This window comes from Python bivittatus, unplaced genomic scaffold, assembly GCF_059951505.1.
Source record: "Python bivittatus isolate LINGU-HERP-01145 unplaced genomic scaffold, Pbiv_v1 ctg000190_np1212, whole genome shotgun sequence".
NCBI lineage: Eukaryota > Metazoa > Chordata > Lepidosauria > Squamata > Pythonidae > Python > Python bivittatus.
Window position 1 is genome coordinate 14579314 of NW_028277042.1, and position 19860 is coordinate 14599173.

At 38.1% G+C, this 19860-nt stretch overlaps 1 protein-coding gene across 3 annotated transcripts in view; it reads left to right on the forward strand.

The window, feature by feature from the left end:
- The window catches only part of PHKB (phosphorylase kinase regulatory subunit beta), a 101377-nt gene that overhangs the window by 43062 nt on the left and 38455 nt on the right, over positions 1–19860 (forward strand). For all 3 annotated transcript variants that reach the window (XM_088136102.1, XM_088136104.1, XM_088136103.1), the window contains 7 exons: positions 4765–4860; positions 6597–6794; positions 8242–8299; positions 9689–9766; positions 11389–11547; positions 12580–12674; positions 19531–19586. In XM_088136102.1, coding sequence (XP_087992228.1) covers positions 4765–4860; positions 6597–6794; positions 8242–8299; positions 9689–9766; positions 11389–11547; positions 12580–12674; positions 19531–19586 — 740 coding nt within the window. The remainder of the gene's footprint in view (positions 1–4764; positions 4861–6596; positions 6795–8241; positions 8300–9688; positions 9767–11388; positions 11548–12579; positions 12675–19530; positions 19587–19860) is intronic.

Below are 19860 nucleotides of genomic sequence, written 5' to 3' on the forward strand. Positions count from 1 at the left end.
ATTGCTTTCACTGTAACATCAAAGGACATCTTATATCCATATGATAAAACATTTCCAGTCTCCGGTTCTCTTACTATTTTTCCCCAGTTATTATTTTCTCAGTTAACAGTTATGGTACTGTCCCCTATTTTCCTCTGGTCGTTTTGATCAATGTTAAATTAGGTCAGATGGTTTTACAGATATTTTCCTGGCTTTTTCTTCTCTTCAGCCTCTCGTACATGGCATCATCAGTTGCTTTTATCAGCCTTGTTATGAGTCCCCATCTACCTTTTTCTCTGATAATTGAATACATCAACTTGCCCAGCTCCTCTGTCTTTTTTTTTTTTTCTTATGTCCACAACATTTCTTTAATTTTCACAAAATGTGGTCTAGTTCTGTCTTGCTCTCCCTTGATGGTGATGGTGATTGATAATGATGATGATCCTCCTCCTCTAGGAGTTCAGGGTAGTGTACATAGCACTTTCTTTTTCAAAATTATCAGAAGAACAGCTCTGTGAGGTAAGATGGGGTATGAGATAATGACTGGCTCAAAGCCACCCAGTAAACGCCCATGGCTGAAGGTGGACTTAACCTGCTTCTCCTTGAACCCAATCCAACACCTACATCACTACATTATACTGCCTCTTCTACAAAGAATTTTTTACTTACATGGACTTGATGTTTCATTGGCCAGCAATCTTGTTACAGGAGGACCATTTTCAAGCGGTGGATGGAAAACTGATCAAGTTCTGTTGCCCTACCACAGCAATAGGCTATATGGAGTCTCTAGATTTTTTTTCTTTTATCACAAATCTCCTAATTCCTGAGAACCGGCCATGCTACCCAGAGTTTGTAGAACTTACTATAGTCTCTGCTCTCTCTGCACCACTAGTCTTAAATAAGAGCTGGATAAGAACATAATCCATGAAGCACAAAATTAAGCACAATAAGACAAAGCTTAATGTAAGGTCTTTTTGAACAACCATACATGGTTTTTCCAACTAAACTAACAAGGGATCAGGGTCCAACGAATCGCTTTTTGTAGTCTCCAAAATGTAAATGCAGCTGTAGATACGGCCCTTTTCCTAATGGCTACTTCAACAGGACAAAGTGTAAACGGCTAGCAGGCACAAAGCAACTTTTCATCTTAAATTTAAGTCTTAATCCAGAGGATTTGGAAGGTGGAGATTTTGCAAATGACCTCTGTTTGACCTTGAAATATGAAAGAGCAACTTGCTTTCTGAATACTTCCTGTGAATGCAGACCTGCCTTGCATTCAAATACTGAGTTGGGGAAACAGTGACAGCCCCTCCATTGCATCACGTTTCTGTGTAATGCTTTGGATGAGATCTTTATGCAGATTTGTGGCTATGAGAGAATGTCTTGCATATATTCATCGAAGGAAGAGCCCTTACAGCAGGATTGGCTAGCTCTCTTTTTTTTCCCAGATTACATTCAGTCCAGGCAAAGAGTGGGGAAACAGTTGGAGGCAAAAATAGGTGGGGTCACACCTTTTCTCTTTCTGAACATCCGTCTCTTTTATTCTGCTCTCTCTTCCTTCTCTTCTCCCACCGCCATCCCCTCCCCCAGTTCCTTGCCAGCAGGCTGCCAGGAATAAATCACTCTGCCAGAAGTTAGTACCAAGAGAGCTTTGAAATGGGGCTGCGGGTGGCGTGCAATCCTGAGGGCACAAACGTCCTTTATAACAAGTCAGATAAGCTGCTTACCTGTAGACAGAGAAAACATTGTAAAGCCCAGATCACAATTTCTTAAACCTCGTTGTCTTTTACCTATTGAAAGAGGGAGTGGAAAATGCTAATATAGGAAGATGGGAGGCAGAACAAGAGAAAACCATGCTGGGTCAAGAGAGGGGGGAGCTACTAGGTACTACAAGGAATAATTGAGAATAGCTTGTATGTGACAATTGCTATTTGCAACCCTCCTTTATTTTTCCACTACTACTTTCATCTGTTTTTCTTGCCGTATAGTCTATTAATGAAAGAGAGAGAGGGATGGGATAGGACGTTCTGATTGGCCATATAGAGGGCTCTCAAATTGTAAGCTACAAGATATCCCGTGAAGACACTGGAGTTAAAGGAAGAAGAGACAACTTCTGGTGTGGAAAGGCCACAGGGCCTGGAAATTTTGTTAAGTGGGGTCCAGATATTTGAAGCTTGCTCTAAAGTTGTCAGTCAGAAGCCTAGTTTTCTTGTGGAAGAAAGATTATACTGCTCTGTAAGAAGCAGAGCCTTTTGATGGAAGTCTAGTATGATAGTAACAGCCCAACTGATAATTTGATACCAATGTTAACCTTGCTTGTCAAAGAGTCTGATGCCTTACGTCCGTCATCTTTTCCTCTATGATTTAAACTGAGGCAGTTTCCTGGTTGGAGCCAATAGACAGTTTCAGGGGTGAGATGGGGGGCTTTATGGTAAGAAATCAGCTTTGTAGATGTGCCTCTTGATTTCCAAGAGGCACATCTACACAAGGAGAATTTAGTTTCCCTCAGGAGTCAATATATTTTCTGCTTTCTTGATCTATTTTAAACTAAGCCGGCTTTTTCAGTGCTAGTTCTCCCAGTGCTCCTAGATGCTCCTGGAATGTGCTTAGTGTTGCCTTGGCAACTGATGTGGGCTACCAGCCCAGGACAAATTTTCCAGTTTTTGTGGTTGCTCCAGCAACTGACCTGGGGGAGATTGTAGGGTTGAGGCACTCAGCTGCAGGTCACCAAGCACTCCCCAATTGTAGCTTTCTTCAGGCTAACACAAATAAATGGTCTATTGAATATCATAAGCTCCATATTTCTATTTCATGCTAACATAGTCATGCTGCATTCATCATTTCCTTTAATACTAGTACTTGGGTTGGGAATGCTAATAAAAAATGTATCAAAGTGAGGTCCTTGAGAAAGAGGGAGGTACAGTTGAGGTTTATAGGCCCATGGGATGTTGAATGTCTACATCCAATGATCAGGAGAACTTCCAGAGATCTGAAAAGAAATAATGTCCTCTTTACCTATTTATGGAAACTCATTGCATATGAACAGGCCCATGGGGATTCTAACTTTTGTCCATGTGTTTAGTTATATTTAGATCTGGATTAATTGGCCGATACTCTCCTTCTCTATTACAAATTCTCTTTACCACAAAGCGAATTACTGAAAAATGCATAATTAGATATGCAGCATAGTTTTCTTCATATCTTCATTGATCATACACTTGAAAGTATATAATTGAATAAAGACATCTTTGAGAGCAATTTGTTTGTGCTAAGGAGCAGGATAGCTTAATTGCACATCTTAAAAAACAATCTGAGGTTGTTAACCTATGCTTGGCTTTGAAAACTGCATTATATTGTTTTTTGTATTTGTTTTGAGTACACAGGATATTACACCGGTTTCAGTAATTAGGACCCGTGAGTCCCTTTGGCAGATGGAAAATTAACCATTACCATTTGCCAAAAAAAAAATAACTATCAGCTTTTAGGGATAATCAGAACTGCTAAACCTCAGATTGTCAGGAACCACACAGAATAATAGTACAATAATAATCTGATACAATAACAAAGTTGCATAGACCTGGATGAGCCACTGAAGGAAAGAAAGATCAAGTAGCCTTCAGGAAATAGTTGAGAATAGTGGAATCCTTGGGGTTCTCTGAGCTTGGCTGTTTTCTTGCAAACATTTTGTTACCTGGTTAAGTAACATCTTCAGTGCTAGAATGGAGTGGGGTTTGCTCTCTATTAAAGGGGGGGGGGAGAGGGAGAGGGAGATGGGATAGGACCTTCTGAATGGTAATATAGAGAGCCCTCAAATTGTAGGCTCCCCAAGCTTCATAAGCAAACTCAACAAGTCTTCAGCCCTTGGGAACTTACTCACTCCCCAGAAAAGGAAGGAGTGAAATGGGTATAGCAAGTGATAAGCCAACTCCAGTTGGTAAGGTCTCTGAAGCTCTGATACTTGCCCTTGTTCCCCTATAACAGCAGTTAAGTCTGTAGGCTGATTTTCTCACAATGTTCCCTGTATAGTGTAAGTCCTATGAGAAATTAAAAGGTGACCTTAAGTCACCATGTTCTGATCATGGGCACTGCTATTTTTGCTGCTGCTGCTAGATCAACTCTACAGGGCATATTAAAGTAGGAGTCTAAGTAGGTTGCATCAATGACCACCTGAGACTTGGAAAAATCCTTGATTTAAAGTTTGGTAATACTTTGGATTGAGACTCAAGGGAATCACCCCTTGGAATGTGTTGCTGGAACAAATATGTTCAGTACTTCTGGCTTGGAAAGGTCTCCTCTGCCAACTGATGAGAAGAAGCCCTATTGCAATTGATCGGTGTATGGGGTATTACCACAGAATATTTCTTCATACCCTTACTTAACACATAATTTCTAGATGTGTCACTATCCTGTGGCCAAATCTATATTCGATCAGATTGTTTTTATTCATCAAATTATTGACTGCATAAGTATGCCTCCTGCAAAACAGATGAAAGCTTTAATTGAGTAGCAGTTGTAAATAATTCTGGAAAATTAAGTTTTGGCAATCTCAACCCCTTTCCCCCATCTACTAACTTGTTTTCAAATGCCTACTGAATCCTTTAATATTAATAAACTAGAGCTATATACATTTGTCTTGGAAATGTCACCATCTGTTTGAAATTACCAGGTTATGATTGTCACTGGTAATCTTAATATCCAGATAATTTATACACTTTGCCAATAATGGCTATTCCAGTTATTGCTATGCATATTCTGCATTGCGTTGATTTTCTGTTCCATTTACAGGGTTGTTCGTGGTCTGTCATTTTTGTAGACCTTGATGCTCATAATCGGAACAGGCAAACCCTTTGCTCATTGCTTCCTCGTGAATCAAGATCTCATGTAAGCAAAATGTTAAGTATAATAACATAGAGGGAATTAATTTGAATATAGTTGTTTAGCTTTATCAGTGTTTTACTATCTTTTTTTTTTAATAAGGTTGCTGTTAAATAGAATTAGAGACAGGGTCTTTTTCAGAAAGAACTGTGCGAGAGAGATCTTTCTTATGGCAGACTCATCTTTTATAGATATTATAAGAGGGAAAATAATAAAGTGATAGTAAAGAACAATTTTCTGACCATGGTAATTTGTTATTAAGTAGTAAGTATGTTGGATCAGTCTGACTTCCAGAATTTCTGATGCATTTGCAGTATAACTTTAGAATTGAACATAATACCATCACTGTCTCTAAACAGTGCATGCAAAAGACACATTTCTTCATTATTTCTCTTCATTGTGTATTCAATTTCTATTTCAATTTTTAATATCTGGGAACTCTTCTAGGATAGAAATATGTAATTAGTTATTTGGGGGGCTAATAGTTATACTTGGATTTGGGGATGATATTTTCTGATGGGATAAGGCCTGCTGAGAGCCATTTCATCGTTAGGTACTACTCATTAGCATAACAATGCATCTATTTCATTATCTTAAAATTGGCAGTCCTGGCACACCGCTTTTGACAGTTCCAACAGACTATCCTCACTGCTGCCTCAAGGAAAAATACTTCATTTTCAACTCCTAGACGCCCCAACTATGTATGTGTATTTTCTTCAGGATATAGGTTTAAAGATTGGGAATGTTCTCATATGGATCAGAATTTGATTCTTTTAATCTTGCCGCTCCTTTAATTTTATCGTGCTCATAAATGTTTTTATAGACCAACAAGGGAATGAAATTTATTCTCTGTATTGTCTCCACTGTTTAAGAACTTTATCTTTTCTGGGGATTTGAAAAGTCATTTAGTTTATAAGCTCGCTCAATTCTTGCAGTACATAATATAAATACCATCATTCTGTTCCCTTTTGGAGTACCCAACATTGTGCAAAGCACAAAAACGTGTAAGTAGTGAGCAAGAGAAATGAAAAGCAAGAGATAAGAGAAAGGGAAACCTAAAACTGCTTTTACTAATTAGGTAATCAGTTTTTGTTTGCAAACCTGCATTGTAAAATTTTCCTTAGGGAGTTTGCTCATGATATAAAACTACAAACAACAACAACAACCTGATTGTGTATTCAGAAAACTTCTCCACCCTGTCAGTACCTGACTGAACACTGCTTTTTTATTATAACATTTGAGTATTTTATAGCTCCATTGGCATTCACTGTAAACGTTCCAGTGTATGTATATGCTTCTTAAACCCCCGTAGTTTCAATTTTGATGTACCTATAGTTGTTGCATAGATAAAGCAAAGAACGTCGGTCTCATCTGGTATGAAATGGTTCTCTACCTTCCATCCGTATAGACTTCAGAGAACATCAAAACACCTTGCATTGTTCTCTGAACTCTATATGAAACTTCCACGTAAAGAAATGTCCACATAGATTTCCAACTCAAGTCAGATCCCTGCATATGTTCTCATCCCATTTGGATACTGAAGTAATAGAAAAAATCTTTAATCCCCAGATCTCAAAATACATTTTGAAGCACCCATAGTACTTGGTTTGGAGTTAGCATGTGTGATATACTGAATGTGTAGATACAGTATAGAAATAAGTGTTCTTATTATCCAGATTTATTGTCCATTGAATTGTGAATATTCATCCACTATTTAGACAAACTTTTTTTTCCCACTCCAGAACACTGATGCTGCTCTCCTACCTTGTATCAGCTACCCTGCATTTGCTGTGGACGACGAAGCTTTGTACAGTCAAACAGTTGATAAAATAGTTAGAAAACTCAAAGGAAAATATGGATTTAAGCGTTTTTTGAGAGATGGTTATAGAACCGCGTTGGAGGACAAAAACCGACAGTACTATAAACCAGCAGAAATTAAGGTAATGACCTTGTTCCTGTGAAATGGGAATGAATAAATTTGTGTTCCTAAATGTTAGATGTATAGTATTTGTTCTTTTTTTGGTTGACATGTGTTTGTTACAATGACTAGGCAAAGAAGTTCCAGGTTTGCCCACTTTGAATAATTTTTACATTGCTAATTAGCTTGATTCTGGATGTCAGGTTCTAATTACTTGCATTTTACTGACGTCGCTGTTCTTTCCTGAGTGCAGATTTTAACAAAAAAGATTAATGTTGAGTAACTGTCGATAGAAGCATTAATGTCCCTTAAATATCCATTGTCCCAAATTTCTGGAGAGGAAGACACAGGATAGAGATAACCTAGTGTCTAGGTTACCATTGATCTGAGTTCTGTTAGAAACAAGAGGCTGGATTGCCAGTGGCTAGATTCAAGTCATAACTATTTTATACATGCACAAGTGATAGTATGTAGTCCTGTAGCTCATTTTCAATCTTTCACTAATGAGGAGTTTATCATCTGTGTTCTCCCCATGTTCTGACTGTTGTGAAGAATTGCCTGAACTATGTATCCCATTTCAAAATGTAATCTACCTGTATAAGGGGGCAGGGGAAGCAAGACAGACGGCAGGACAAGTAGCGCAGAATACATTGCATCCCTTAGACTCAGCATCAAGTTAAACATGACTTAGCTCAGTCAAATCTATGGGGAAAAGTTGAGTTGTAGGTGTTCTTCTAGCATTCTTTAGGTGTTCTTCTCCATGTTCTTCTGACGTTGCTGCACGTTTTTACGGAACCCAAAGAAAACGTTCATGGCTTCACTATATAAAGTGGAGTGGGAAGACGCTAGCAAATCATACAAGCCATTAGCTTTGCCACTTCCTTGCAATCCATTTTAGTGAAGGAGACATGACTTGTAGTATGTGCAGTACTGAGCGCATTGCATCAGCACTTTTCTTCCCGATTGATTTGTTTAAAGGTGAATGTGCCTGCATTTCAGGCTCAAAGTATAGTTTCTTTCCTGTCACAAACAGCCACATTATTTATCATTTTATTTAATTTCACAGCTGACTACAGACTGGAGTGTATTAATAATAAAATTTTGATATGGTACTGAATATTAATGCTTTCCATTAAAAGCTGTCTGAATGGAGTTCCCATTTTTCCTTCACTTTTCTTTTCATATTTTTTTAATGTAAATGAAATTTCTTTGTAGAGAAGGACGATGTGATATATCTCAGGCATAAAATTGTGGTACCGTATTTTGAAAGTGTTGCAATTTTTTATGTAGCCAGATGAAATATCTTTTTTTCTCTTTCTTCATGTACGTTGTTATACTTAAAAAGAATAATGTGTTTTCATGTGTATCTTTCTTTTCTTTGAACTTGTAATAGGAGGCTTGAATATGTTTCCGTAAATAAAACTGCAGCGTGCCTTTTACATTTTTCTCTTTTTTAAAAAAACTTGCAGCTCTTTGATGGCATTGAATGCGAATTTCCTCTCTTTTTTATTTTTATGACGATTGATGGTAAGTATTATTTTGTATTCTTATTGTGTCAGAGGATGAGTGTTGGAATATACAGTGCAACCCAGAGGGGAGGGTGGGAGGGATATATATAGAGGGAAGATTGTAATTGCTTATTCCATATAAACCAAGAGGGAAGATTGTAACTGCTTATACCAGAATTTTCAGTAATAATTCTGTACCTAAGTAAAATGAATTCGAGTATTTAAGGCATAAACTGATTTTCTGTTCTGAGCTTTATTTCTCATTGTGTTTGGTTGCACACAGCGGTTACTGATTTACAGTTAACAGTAGCCAACTAAAGTTTTTTTATGGTTTGGAAATTCTCAAAAGTTTTGGGAGATGACTAATGCAGAAACAGTGTTCTGTTTCCTACAAGAACTCCTCCATCTATCTCAACAGACCCAACTGAAAATAATTGGAGCTCGCCCCCCATCATTCCCAGCCAGGTTAATGAAATTGCAGAAGGTTGGTTTAGGTAGATCTTTCCACGTGCTCTAGTATAATGCTGTTTACATACCTGCCATCCGGATTTGGATTTTCAGAGATAGACCTAAGGTCACAGCAGAGTAAATGACTTTTATAGAAATCTCATGTAGCTTCAAAGACATTTTCCCCCCTGCCTCATGACCTTTGTCTTCAAGGAAATACAGAATTTGAAATCCACAAAGTTTCCAGCCCCCCCCCTCAAAAAAAAACCCTGCAAGGAGGAAATGGAACAGCTGGCAAGTGTGAATTATAGACAAATGTCACTAAAAGAAAAGTCTGTACAGATCAAAGCCTAACACTGTAATCATGACAAAAACTGCAGGTAGTCCAGCTGGTATTTCATAACCCCCTACCTACCAGGGAAATTATTTTCAAGTAGTAGTGGGTATTAAAGTATAATCCATAAAAATTATATGTATGCCCATATATGATTGTGTGAGAGAATGTGTAATAGGAAAATACCTTGTGAGCCATTCCTCTCACCACACATTCCATCTTCCACCTTTCTTAGATGTCATTGCTCTCTTTCTGATCTTTGTTGGCAGCAAACCACTGTGTGTGATTCTCTGTAGGTTGCCAAGTGAGGAGAGGCAGGATTAAACCCTGGTCTGTATGTGTCAGCCCTGTCCAAGTGCAAAATGTAGGCTGTGTTAACATACAACCGTAAGCCATATTTTGGCCTTATATGTACATGCCTGGAGCTTGAGTGCCACCCATCCCAAGCTCCCTTCCTACAGCTGTGAAAAAAAGATGGGAAGCGTTTCCTGTTGAAATTGAAATTAGCCCCCCTTTGTTGTATCTGAGCCAAGAGCAAGGGGCTTGTGTGATGGGCCTTTTCATTAGCACTGAGCGAACTAGAGAGGGACACGTCTTGCTAATAAAGTGTTATTGGATTGCTTTTAGGAGTCTTCCGAGGTAACACTGAGCAAGTCAAAGAATATCAGCAGCTTCTGGATCCTTTACTACAACAGTCATCCGAAGGTATTCTTGACGGAGATCTCTGGAACAGGAGTCCTAAAGCATGTTTCAGATCAATGTAGCAAATGCCAATCCACTACTAGGGAAAAGACTTAAGTACTTACAAGAACTCAGCTTCAGGCTAAATATGATGTAAAATTTAATTAATTTCTCCTCTTAAATGTGGCTCAGCAGAAAATGGACGTCATTGTCTGGTGAATGAAATGTCAATTGGTTAAATATTCAGTTGCTTAAGAGCCTTTCACCACCTCTTCTCTTGTTACATACAACCGTGTGGTGCATGAGACCAAATCCTCCAAAGGAGAAGATATTGTAGAATGGGTAAATTGAGTAATCCTCATGTGAAGCGAATCCATAATATCTGGTCATGGCAAAGAAAGTAACATTCCCCAGCATGCTGGCTGGGGAATTCTGGGAGTTGAATTCCACACATCTTCAAGTTGCCAAGGTTGAGAAACACTGCTCTGGAAACTGTCTCCTAGAACAGTTGGCCGTGGGGACTAATCAAATGGGTGGTAATTTGGGGCTTAATTGTGGCACTTCACAGGTCTTGCATGATGCAGAGTTTAAGTAGGGAAGGAGCCTTGCGGATATCTCTGTACTCATCTTTCTCAAGGTGAATTTCTGGTTCTGAAAAGAGCTCTGAGTTAATTTTAAAAGAATTCAATTTCAGTTATGTTTATGATCTCATTGCCTTTTCCCCATATCAGCGCAATAAATGTATTCCATTTGAAAATACTACAAAGAAAAAGCCTTGAGATGTGGAGTATCTCTTATAGATATGATCCTTTTGTTCTTAATCTGCAGACTCCTCTCCATTCATTGTTTGCCTTATGCTTTTTATTAGCTGAATCTGGCTAATTAAAATAACCACAGCAAACTATTTTAGCGCTTACTTTCTGTTTTCCTTCTTTTAAAATAATTCTAGAAAGTTAGTAAGATATTTTTCTTTGCAACATTTCATAGTAGCTTATCTTTCCCACTTTAGATATCCCACTGTATTGTGGAATATTAACAATTTAAGAAAAAATTACTTTAAATCCCAGATTATGCCATTTGCATGAAATAATATATAATTTAATTAAATGTGCGTACACTATACACAATATAATTGTAATAAAATTTTCATTCTACGGCATATACGTGCATCTCAAATGCCTAAGTATTTTAGGATATACGTATATGTGATGATGTTAAAAACTCTGTGTATTGGGGGAAATGGGCTTAAAGCACCATATTGAAAAATGCAGGTGAACTTTTTCTATATCATTTCTGAGCTCCTTTTCATTATGGCTTTTATAGGCAGTTACTAACAGCAGTTGTACGTGTTTCTGATCTGTAGCACCAGCATGACAATGGTATCTCTAAAAAAGTGCAGTCTTTTCCATCTGTCAAAAATTACCTTTTTTTTTCCTCTAGAACCAGTTTATAGGCATTGCATCTGTTCAGTCAAGGCGTAAATAACGGGATTGAGAATGTGTTTTGTGTCCTTAGTGAGCTGTAGCATGGCATGATTATTAGCAATGGCAGCGTTTCCTCATTTCACTGTGCTTGTGCTTTTTTTGAAACTTATTTTGACATAATTCGTTGTTCATTCTCTAACTAGTATATTTAAAAATTCACAGGCCATCCTGTTGTACCTAAATATTACTATGTGCCAGCTGATTTTGTTGAACTGGAACAGAAAAATCCTGGCAGCCAGAAAAGATTTCCTAGCAACCATGGACGAGACGGAAAGTTCTTTCTGTGGGGACAGTCCCTCTATATTATTTCAAAACTTCTTGGTAAGTAAACATATCTACCAAAGAGTCAGAATTTCCTCCTGTTTGAATATGGTTTTCCTGCACCTAGACTATGGTGGCTTTGGGAGTTTCAGAAGCTGCATGAAAAAGTTCACTTTGGAGTCCTCAGTGCTCTCTGAGCTTGGTTGTTTGCTTATAGACGTTTCGTTATCCAATTAGGTAGCATTATCAGTGTCAGGAAAGTGCCATGATTCACGTCCCTGGATCATTGGGGGTCCTTTTGAACGTATATCACACACAGTTTCCTAGAATTGCTAAACCATAGCTTATTAACTTGAGAATGAACTCCCTCGTATTTAAGAATGTAAGAACAGCACTGCTGGTTTGGGCCAAATGTCCATTTGGTTCATCTTCCATTTTACCAACCTCTTCAATTATGCTCCCCAGCAGTTTGCATTTAAGATATGCCTATGATTCAGAAGTATTCAGCATATCTCCATCAAGACTGGTGGCCTTTGATAGATGTATTCTCCTTAGACTGCTTTGTCTGGCTTTGAACACTGACAGTATGTCTTGTTTAAGCTATAGCTTCCTATTACATCCAAGAGGAAACTGACACTGGAAAAAAAAAATCAAGCCATTGATGCTGAAGTGTGAAGCACAATGAAAGGGTGAGGAGACAGTGTATGGGCACATGACTTGTCATAGTACATTTGTTCAAGATCATTATCCCTCAGTGCAGTGTTAGATTTCAAGATGGCTTTTCAAGGGACACTTGGGAAAAAAATATGTGCTGAAAATGTCTCTCAGAATAAGCTGTCCACGCTGCTTGTTTAATTCTAGGATTGAAACTGGCTTTCTGATCCCCTTGGGTATGTAACATGTTCTGGCAAAAATGTGCTCTGATGCATTCAGTGATCTAGAGACTAGCCACTACATTTCGTTATCTCTCTGTTTAGTTAATCGGATGCTGATTTGGGTTCTTGGATATTTCAGAGTAATAAATCGTATAATAGTGACAAATGCTTTCAGTTATCAATGAATAACAAATAACAAGTTGATGGTTGCTTTCAGTTGATGGTTTAGTAAGCGTTAAAGATATCGACCCAGTGAAGCGTTTCATTCCGCCTCAAGATCAACGGAACGTTAGCATGAGATACTCAAATCAGGTATGCCTATCTTCAGTAAGTTGGCTTTATCTACTGATGTATGAAAAAATCTATTATTGTTGAGTGGATTGCTGATCCCTAACATTAGAAAAAGAAATAATCTTGCATTAGTCTCTTATGAGGAGAATAATAATCTTTCTTTAGTCTATTATGCAGATATAATTTTTTATTGTAAACCGCCCAGAGTCACTTCCTTGTGAGATGGGCAGTGTCCAAATTTGAAATATAAATAAATAAAAGCATATAAATAATAACTGTTTGCAAAGTTTGCTGTAGTTTTCAGTGTTGGAATAGACTGCCTAGCTAATATTTTTTAAATATTCTGCAGCAGAACCAGTAAGCAAGTTTGAACTATTGGTTACAAAACTTGACTGGGTTACCCTAGTTGGTTTACTAAAGTTATATCAATGCCCAACCAAGCTGGGTCTAGTTAAGGAATAACTGTTGGAGCTGAGAAAATTCCCAGTGCTGGGCAAACAGCTCAGTCCTTACTACGATTAGCAAGCATCCAGCAGATACCTGTCCTATAGCCTATTCAATTTTGTTTTCTTTCCCCAAAAGTGGTTTTATGAACTGTATATCAAAATATATAAGCGTGGACAAAACATAAAGACAGCTGCATATTTTAGATGCACTAGTGAGTTTATTTTTTCCATAGGGATCCTATTCTGCAAGCAACTTACGTTTTGGTTGTTAAATTTACTGGCGCTCCCACTACATTCTTTTTAAAACTACAGTTCAGACCTCTTAAACTAGTGTTTCTCAACCTCGGCAACTTTAAGATGTGTGGACTTCAACTCCCAGAATTCTCCAGCCAGCATGGCTGGCTGGGGAGTTCTGGCAGTTGAAGTCCACACATCTTAGTGTTTCTCAACCTCAGCAACTTTATCTTAAACAAAGCAGGTACAACTTCAGATAATAGATTACAAGATGAGATGGCATTTTCAACCTATGTGCCTCTTCTGAAGCATTGCATTTTCTCTGCAGTATTGAAAGATGTAACTTTGTCCACGCAGGTTATTTCTTCAAGAGAGTATCTTCGCTGTCTTTCTTTTTGAATCAGACTCATCCAGGACTTTAAAAGGGCTTTCTTGAAGCAGTGGTTTCTCATCCCTCCACCCTACAGGCCAGAGCAGACATTCTTTCTCAGTTTGTTCCATGAAATAGAAAGGAGTGAATGCCTACCTGTCCTCTTCATTTGTCTTCATTGGATCTCTCCTCTCTACATGCACTGCATGCACAATTATTAAGCAAGTTGTATTTTTGAGGATGAATTTCATTATTAAATAACTACAGTGCTCTCGGTCAATCCAAAATGTTAATAAACCTCAAACCTGAATATTTAAGAAAGTAAAAGGGAGGTTTTGGCTTTCTTAGCAGCATATCTATGTATGCACAATTATTGGGCAACTATTAGTGTGCAGAATTATTATGCAACTAAATGAAAAACGAAAATTCCCCCATCTCACTCGTTTATTTTCATCTGTTAAAGTGAGAATAATGAACAAACAACTCAAAATTTACAAATAAACATTTCTGACATTTCAAACAAAAAATCAGTGATCAATATAGCTACCCTTCTTTGCAATAACAGTCATAAGCCTTCCGTTCATGGAGTCTGTCAGTTTCTTGATCTGTTGATGATCAACTTTTTATGCAGCAGTAACCATAGCCTCCCAGACACTGTTCAGAGAGGTGTACTGTTTTCCTTCACCGTTAATCTCCTGTTTGAGAAGGGCCCACAAGTTCTCAATACGGTTAAGGTCAGGTGAGGAAGGGGGCCGTGTCATTATTCTTTCATCTTTGAGGCCTTTACTGGATAGCCATACAGTGGAGTACTTCGCTGCATGCAATGGAGCATTGTCCTGCATAAACATCATGGTCTTGAAAGATGCAGACTTTTTCCTGTACCACTGCTTGAAGAAAGTGTCTTCTAAAAACTGGCAGTAGGTTTGGGAGTTGATTTTGAGTCCATCTTCAACCCGAAAAGGTCCAGCTAGCTCATCTGTAATAATACCAGCCCATACTAGTACCCCACCTCCACCTTGCTGGCGTCTGAGTCGAAGTGGAGCTCTGTGCCCATTACTGATCCAGCCATGGGCCCATCCATCTGGTCCCTCAAGAGTCACTCTCATCTCATCAGTCCATAAAACCTTTGAAAAATCTGTCTTCAGATATTTCTTGGCCCAGTCTTGCCGTTTCAACTTATGTGTCTTGTTCAGTGGTGGTCAATTTCAGCCTTCCTTACCTTGGCCATGTCTCTGAGCACTGCACACCTTGTACTTCTGGGCACTCCAGGTAGGTTGCAGTTCTGGAATATGACAGCACTGGAGGATAATGGGTTCCTGGTAGCTTCATGTTTGATTCTTCTCAAATCTTTGGCAGTTAATTTGCGTCTTTTTTTCTCAACACGTTTCTTGCAACCCTGTTGACTATTTGCAACAAAACATTTGATGGTTCTGTGGTCACACACCAATATCTTTGCAATTTGAAGAGTGCTGCATCCCTCTGAAAGACTTTTTACAATTTTTGACTTTTCAGAGTCAGCTGAATCTCTTTTTTGGCCCATTTTGCCTGAGGAAAAGAAGCTGCCTAATAATTATGCACACCTTGATATAGGGTGTTAATCTCCTTAGGCCACACCCTCCCTCATTACACAAATACACATCACCTGATATATCCAATAAGCATTCAGGTTTATACGGCTTGGAGGTGGAAAATATGCATAAAAATGATGATATGGTCAAAATACTCACTTGCCTAATAATTGTGCACACAGTGTAGAGAAGGAACACACAAACTTTGATAATATGCAAACTGCATGATTTTGACCTAAACCTATAATCTATTGTGGAATGGTGCAGAGTATGAGGGAGGTGAGAAAGGGTAATAGGCTTGACGTTGTTTTGTGGGAAAATTCTACAACAGCAAGTTGAAACAAGTGAAACTATCCTCCTCTCTGCTTAAATGTATTGATGCACAGCTCACAGAATTTATGAGATTGTGATAGACTCTGTGGATCACCTCATATTTTTAGGTGTAGTACCGCAGAGAAGTCAAGGCAGTAGGATCAATTTAACGTTCTTAACGCATTTATTTTTAAGCAATCATTACTGTATCTTATCTTAATTTCCTTTTTCACAACTCTTACCTTCTGTTTGTTTTCAGTTCAATAAGTCAAGTTATTTTATTTTGTTCAATGTTTTGGAATTTACTGGAATTCCATTAGTATTTGTTATTTTAATTCATTTTAGCTGCAGAGCCATTATCTGGAATGAACTCAGTTAACAGCTTCTTATCCAGCTTGACTGTAAATCTCTGTTCTCCAGACATTTATTCCCTTATTCAGGAACAGGCTTTTTCAGCAGAGAGCTCCCAGACATGACTCAGCTAAATTTGTCCTTTTATTTCAGATAAGCATGAAGCACGTGCAAACATTGCCCACTGTGCTATGCAAAAGTCAAAGCCTTTCCAAGTTAATGGATACTTGGCCATTGTCTTGATGGCCCAGGAAGGCACCTGTCAGCTCCAAGATGTAGATCAGACCAAGAAATCACATTAAGACTAGAACTACTTTTATTAAGAGTGACTATACTGTAGTAACAGAATGTTGCAAATCTAATTACGCTCTGCCTCCTCCCTTTCTTATACTCATGTGAGTAGTGGGGTGGCTGAGACATTTATACATACCTTCTTAATTGTTTGGGTTTAAGGACTGTTTCCCTCTTTATTGCTTTGGTAAGGGATCTCCCATCTTTCCACCAAGGCCATCCTCTTTACATCCTCTATAGCACCTGAATCATGTTGACATAGGTTCTCTCTAACCTGGAGATTCCCCTTGCCTCTTCCAAAAATATGAAATCTGAAACTGGAAGCCATACATTTTGCCTAATTGCAAATTCAGAAACTAAGAGTTGCTTTCCTGTTCTCTGTAGAGGTTTTCAGAATAAGCTATCTCATTTTTGTTCCAAAGCAAATTAAGGAAATCCATTTATTTATCTCAATATATATAACATTAGATAGCCTTTTGAGAGCAAAATCAGTCAGCCAAATTTTAGCAGTTTTTTTTTAAAAGCAATCCCATTCATTAATGAGGTTCATGTAGTTGTTCTCATTAGTAATAAAACAATTTAATCAAACTTAAGGTTGGTGGTATCACAGATCGCTGTTACAGAAGCTGTTTTCTAGAAAATGGCACTTTTTATATAGACTTATTGTGAAACCAGATCTATCAAAGGGCTGTTATTCTTTTTCCCATAACTGGAATTCAAGCATGAATGACCCCGTATGGAAAAATGCTCATCTGCATTTAAAATGGTTCTCTCCTTCAACAGAGAAATGATAACATGTTTTGGGTAATTCCCCTGTATTGCTTTTCTTATGAATATCACATTTCCAAGTAAAGTGGACAAGTACTTCATAAAAGGGCTTCACGTTAGAGTTCCACAATGTTCTCTGGGATGCACAGGGACAGACAACACCTCTCTGCAGCTGTCTACATATGCTGATTCTTTTTCTTCCAGCCAGTGCCATAAAATATCTTCATTCAAGCATTTTCTCTCAGTCAAGAAACAAACAAAAACAGAATCACAGACCCAATAAATAAGTCATAAGTTTTTTTTTCTTCTTTTCACAATCCTTTCTTCAAACCTATATTAAAAGCTCATTTACATTTAACCTTGCTGAAATCACCTGTATTTGATGCTTCAAAAGATTCATCAGGCTAAATAAAGCATTAACGGAGCCAGGATTTTTATTTATGTTTCGGATTTGTTATATCCCTCAGCAGCTTAGTTTACTCATTTAAAACAGCCCTCTTCTAATGTAATGGTATGTGGGAAAGACCTTGGGAGAATGGGCCAAGAAACACCGCCTAGGGAATGATCAGATAAGAGACAGCATAGCCCACAATGGGATAGTGGGTGGGGCAAGAGACTCAGAAGAGACATTCCCTAGTTTCTTGGGCTGTAAAAACAGTGGAAACAGTGTCTTCAAAACGTTAATTGTACATACTTGACAATTCCAAATTTTAGAAAATCTACGTTTGCCCACCTTCCAGATATTCTTTTTCTTTCTGTGTCTGTGTCTTTTGTCATTACTTTTCTTTAAAAGATGAGTGTAATAAATTGAATCACTGAAACGCTCCTAGTAAAGTTTGCTTTTGATGCCCCCTAAAAAAGAAGAGAAATGAACAAAGTAGGAATCATGCCAGGCAGATCAAGATTAACAGATGAAAACAGCAGCTTATAAAGGAGTCCTTCAGTTCCCAACAGCAGTATATGCTGTTTTGTTCAAGAGTCACTAAACTGGCTTAGTCAAACACAAGCTGCCTGGCAGACTTTTAATCCATGTCATGTGTCCAAACAGGTGTGGATCCGATATTTCAATATGCGTTCTTTCATTCTCTGACTCCACAGGAGATGTTGGTCCTTAGGTTAAATTCTGGGGAAAAGTCACACTTCAGTTTCTTCCTATTGTGCCTAGGAGGTCCTGCCAGCAACTTAGTCAACAGGCTGTTGTGAAGCCATTAGAACTTCAGATCAAAGGGATGGAGGATATTGTGGTGACAAATTTCCAATGTCCTGACTTGATCAACACTCATTCCTTAAGGGACTTGTATGTTGCTCACCTGTTGCTTTTAAGTTTATTAAAAACCAATCCTCACACCATAGATCTAACAACAGTTCTATTATTTTACCATAGAACAAAGGTAATCCTGCATCACACTCACACCATCGTGCTGTCACAAATGCCTGATTTGCAATAAATTGAACGGCATCTTAAATTCATAGTAGGATGGATGGTAAATACTTAAATCTTTGAATAATAAGTATGGTGTCGTCCTACTTATCATAAGCATTCATCAGAGAACACTGATTGTACTATTGTAACTGTTGTTTCCAGTTTTTTCTCAAATAATAGCAATCTGTATTACATATGTATAGCAGACTTCCCTGACCTGGGCATGTTCCAGATGCATAGACTTCAAATCCTAGAATCCTTCAGCCAGAATAGCCATTGCTGAGACGTATGGTAATTGAAGTCCACGTATCTAGAAAGTGCCCAGATTTTGCAAGCATGTACAGCACAGACACAGTGCAGTGTATATAGTTTTACTCTTTTACTATTATCACACTCATTGAAGTTGCCCAATTAAAAATCCCTAGAGCTAGAAGTATAGTTGATGCCCTGCAGGTGCCCTAAGTCAGAATCCTGTGTTCTGATGTATCACTAGGCAGTCACAACCCCATGGGTTTTGCTGTGGATGGGTCTTATCAATATGCTCAAAGAAATGCACATATGGAATCTGCCCATAAAATGAATGAAAAGGACATTTTGGATAAATAAACTCTACATGTGCAGTCATGTAGGCTGTCTGCTTCATAGAACATCTGTTATAGATCAAAATTATATACCAACTGCTGTGAGATAACCAGTAGCATTACATTCATTGACTAGTAGAGAATGCTTTTTTTTTTTTTAATGATGCACAAGTCTAATAAATCAAAAGGTGATGGTTTCTTCTCCTTCCTGCTTCGCTACAAAAGAGTAAAAAAAAAGGAAGACTCTGTTCCTACCATTTCAATAGTGCATCATTCAAAAATTATTGACAGTGCAGCTCCTCAGGTGGCATTTAGATTTATGTGTGTTGCTTCCCTGATGTTCCATTCTCCTGTTTGCATAGCCAAATTGATTAGCAGGCAATAAAGAATGAGGGAAAGCAGCAACACAGCCTGAAAATGTCAGTCATATTTAATGAATGGTTATTGTTCGCATTGGCTTTGTGTTGCGTGGTGGGTAACAATCAGATAGTAAATTCCAATAAAAAGCTTTGTTTTTATTCTTACATTTTTAGGGTCCCTTAGAAAATGACCTAGTGGTCCATGTTGCATTGATCGCTGAAAGCCAGCGGTAAGTCATTCAAATCACCGATAAATCTCTCTGATTGGTTTTCAATGTGTTAGTTGGTGATTCTGGTACATAAGATGGAAACTCTATGGTCTGTAGAGACAGAACCTCTATAGGCTAAACCATATGCCTCCATCCTTCAACAGTATCCTGTGATCAAGAAGCAGAACGAAACCTTTGGATTTTGATTGATCAGGCTGGAAATTAAAATTAGCTTGACTTTTCCCTTTTCTGATCAACAAATTAGTTAATTCACTGGGCTTCAGGATCCACCACA